Genomic DNA, 2,500 nt, shown 5'->3' with positions numbered 1-2,500 from the left:
GAAGGTAGCACCGTAGTAGCACTTTAGTAGCACTTAAATGTCTCTTACTGACAGCACTTTGTAGTTTAACACTTTAGTAGCACTTAAATGTCTCTTACTGATAGCACTTTGTTATTTAGCACTTTAGTAGCACTTAAATGTCTCTTACTGATAGCACTTTGTAGTTTAACACTTTAGTAGCACTTAAATGTCTCTTACTGATAGCACTTTGTTATTTAGCACTTTAGTAGCACTTAAATGTCTCTTACTGATAGCACTTTGTAGTTTAACACTTTAGTAGCACTTAAATGTCTCTTACTGATAGCACTTTGTAGTTTAACACTTTAGTAGCACTTAAATGTCTCTTACTGATAGCACTTTGTAGTTTAAACTGTAGTTTGAACTGTAAACGTGTATATAAAACTATTAATAAATAACTGTAAACATGTATTTAAAACTATAAATAAATAACTGTAAACATGTATTTAAAACTATAAATAAATAACTGTAAACGTGTATATAAAACTATTAATAAATAACTGTAAACATGTATATAAAACTATAAATAAATAACTGTAAACATGTATATAAAACTATTAATAAATAACTGTAAACATGTATATAAAACTATAAATAAATAACTGTAAACGTGTATATAAAACTATTAATAAATAACTGTAAACATGTATATAAAACTATAAATAAATAACTGTAAACGTGTATATAAAATGTTGAACATGAATCTGCAAATCTGAACACCGATTTCAAGTCATTTTATAGATTTTATTCACACATAAATCTCCACACATATAAAACGTATATCAGAGCTCAAAGGTCACATGTATGAGTTCCTTTGGACAACACGAGGTCCTTTAAGGCTCCTCGATGTCTTTGTTATCGCTCCCTTGAAGCAATGGTAATCTATTAATAACTGCAGCATAATAATCATCTTTGAATTCTCCAACAGTTGTTGGACCAGAAAACCAGAACATTGCTTCTCAAGGATGAATTAAAAGATTGATCCCCCCAACACCCACCCACCCCCACACACACACACACACACACACACACACACACACACACACACACACACACACACACACACTATGAATCTGTTCATGATGTGTTTTTTATGATCAATTCAATACATTTCTGTAATTCAGTCTTTTGGCTTTAAACTGATTATTTTATGCGTCATTTTACATTTTTTGCCTCAGACTAAAACAAAACAATCTAAATTTGTATAATCTAAAATTTGAAAGATGAATGTTCAAAACAACATCATTTCATACGCTCAACATTTGTCCTTTCAGAAGCCCGAAATCTAAACATTAAGACGATTTATCTGCTGGGAACTCAAAGCAGCGTGAGATGTTTAGGAAATATGATGCTCCTCACAACTCCTCACAGCTCCTCACAACTCCTCACAGCTCCTCACAGCTCCTCACAGCTCCTCACAACTCCTCACAGCTCCTCACAGCTCCTCACAGCTCCTCACAACTCCTCACAGCTCCTCACAACTCCTCACAGCTCCTCACAGCTCCTCACAGCTCCTCACAACTCCTCACAGCTCCTCACAACTCCTCACAGCTCCTCACAGCTCCTCACAGCTCCTCACAACTCTTCACAGCTCCTCACAACTCCTCACAGCTCCTCACAACTCCTCACAACTCCTCACAGCTCCTCACAACTCCTCACAGCTCCTCACAGCTCCTCACAACTCCTCACAACTCCTCACAGCTCCTCACAACTCCTCACAGCTCCTCACAGCTCCTCACAGCTCCTCACAGCTCCTCACAACTCCTCACAGCTCCTCACAGCTCCTCACAACTCCTCACAGCTCCTCACAACTCCTCACAACTCCTCACAGCTCCTCACAGCCCCTCACAGCTCCTCACAACTCCTCACAACTCCTCACAGCTCCTCACAACTCCTCTCAGCTCGTCTCAGCTTTTTTTGGGGGGGCTTTGTTGTTTTTTCTTCCTCCGCTCAATAATTCTGTCATTAATGAACTTCTGAGAATGTAATTATGGATGAGCTGTGGAGGAAGGAGTCAGTCACACATTGTCTGTTTGGAGTCTCTTGACATCGCACTGGAGACGAGAGTTATTAATACAGCGGATGCATACGCACATAGGAACGTGTCACGTGCTATAAGATTAGATTAGATAATCCTTTACTAGTTATTAGTGGGCACATTTACAGGATTACACACAAGAAACATAGTCAAATAATAAAAAAAACAAGTGGTTATTAAAAACAGATTATCATTCATTTATGGACGTGTCAGAGGAGCCGAGACAAACTTTCAACCGTTATTACAAAAGAGTCTTTGAGAGACTCCTCCGGTCCTCCTCAGAAGGTCGTGACTATCTCCCACGAGTCATCATGTTCAGCGTCCACATCCTTTTCTCCTGCCGCTCGCCGCTCGTCTTCACTCCGACGGCCTCCCTCGCCGCTCCTCCTCCCGGTAGTACTCCTCCTTCAGATCCTCCCTGGTCCTGCGAGTCCACCCCTCCGA

General features: G+C 39.7%; 1 protein-coding gene across 1 annotated transcript in view; it reads right to left on the bottom strand.

The window, feature by feature from the left end:
* Positions 1 to 2,413: 2,413 nt before the first annotated feature.
* Positions 2,414 to 2,500, bottom strand: part of LOC117729946 (proteasome subunit beta type-11-like) — a 993-nt gene continuing 906 nt past the window's right edge. The window contains exon 1 of the mRNA XM_034531359.1: positions 2,414 to 2,500. This exon is cut by the window's right edge and continues 906 nt beyond it. Within this exon, the coding sequence (XP_034387250.1) occupies positions 2,414 to 2,500 (87 nt within the window).

This window comes from Cyclopterus lumpus, chromosome 4, assembly GCF_009769545.1.
Source record: "Cyclopterus lumpus isolate fCycLum1 chromosome 4, fCycLum1.pri, whole genome shotgun sequence".
Lineage (NCBI taxonomy): Eukaryota > Metazoa > Chordata > Actinopteri > Perciformes > Cyclopteridae > Cyclopterus > Cyclopterus lumpus.
The sequence above is the reverse complement of the archived record's forward strand: the minus strand, read 5'-3'. Positions and strand labels throughout refer to the sequence as shown.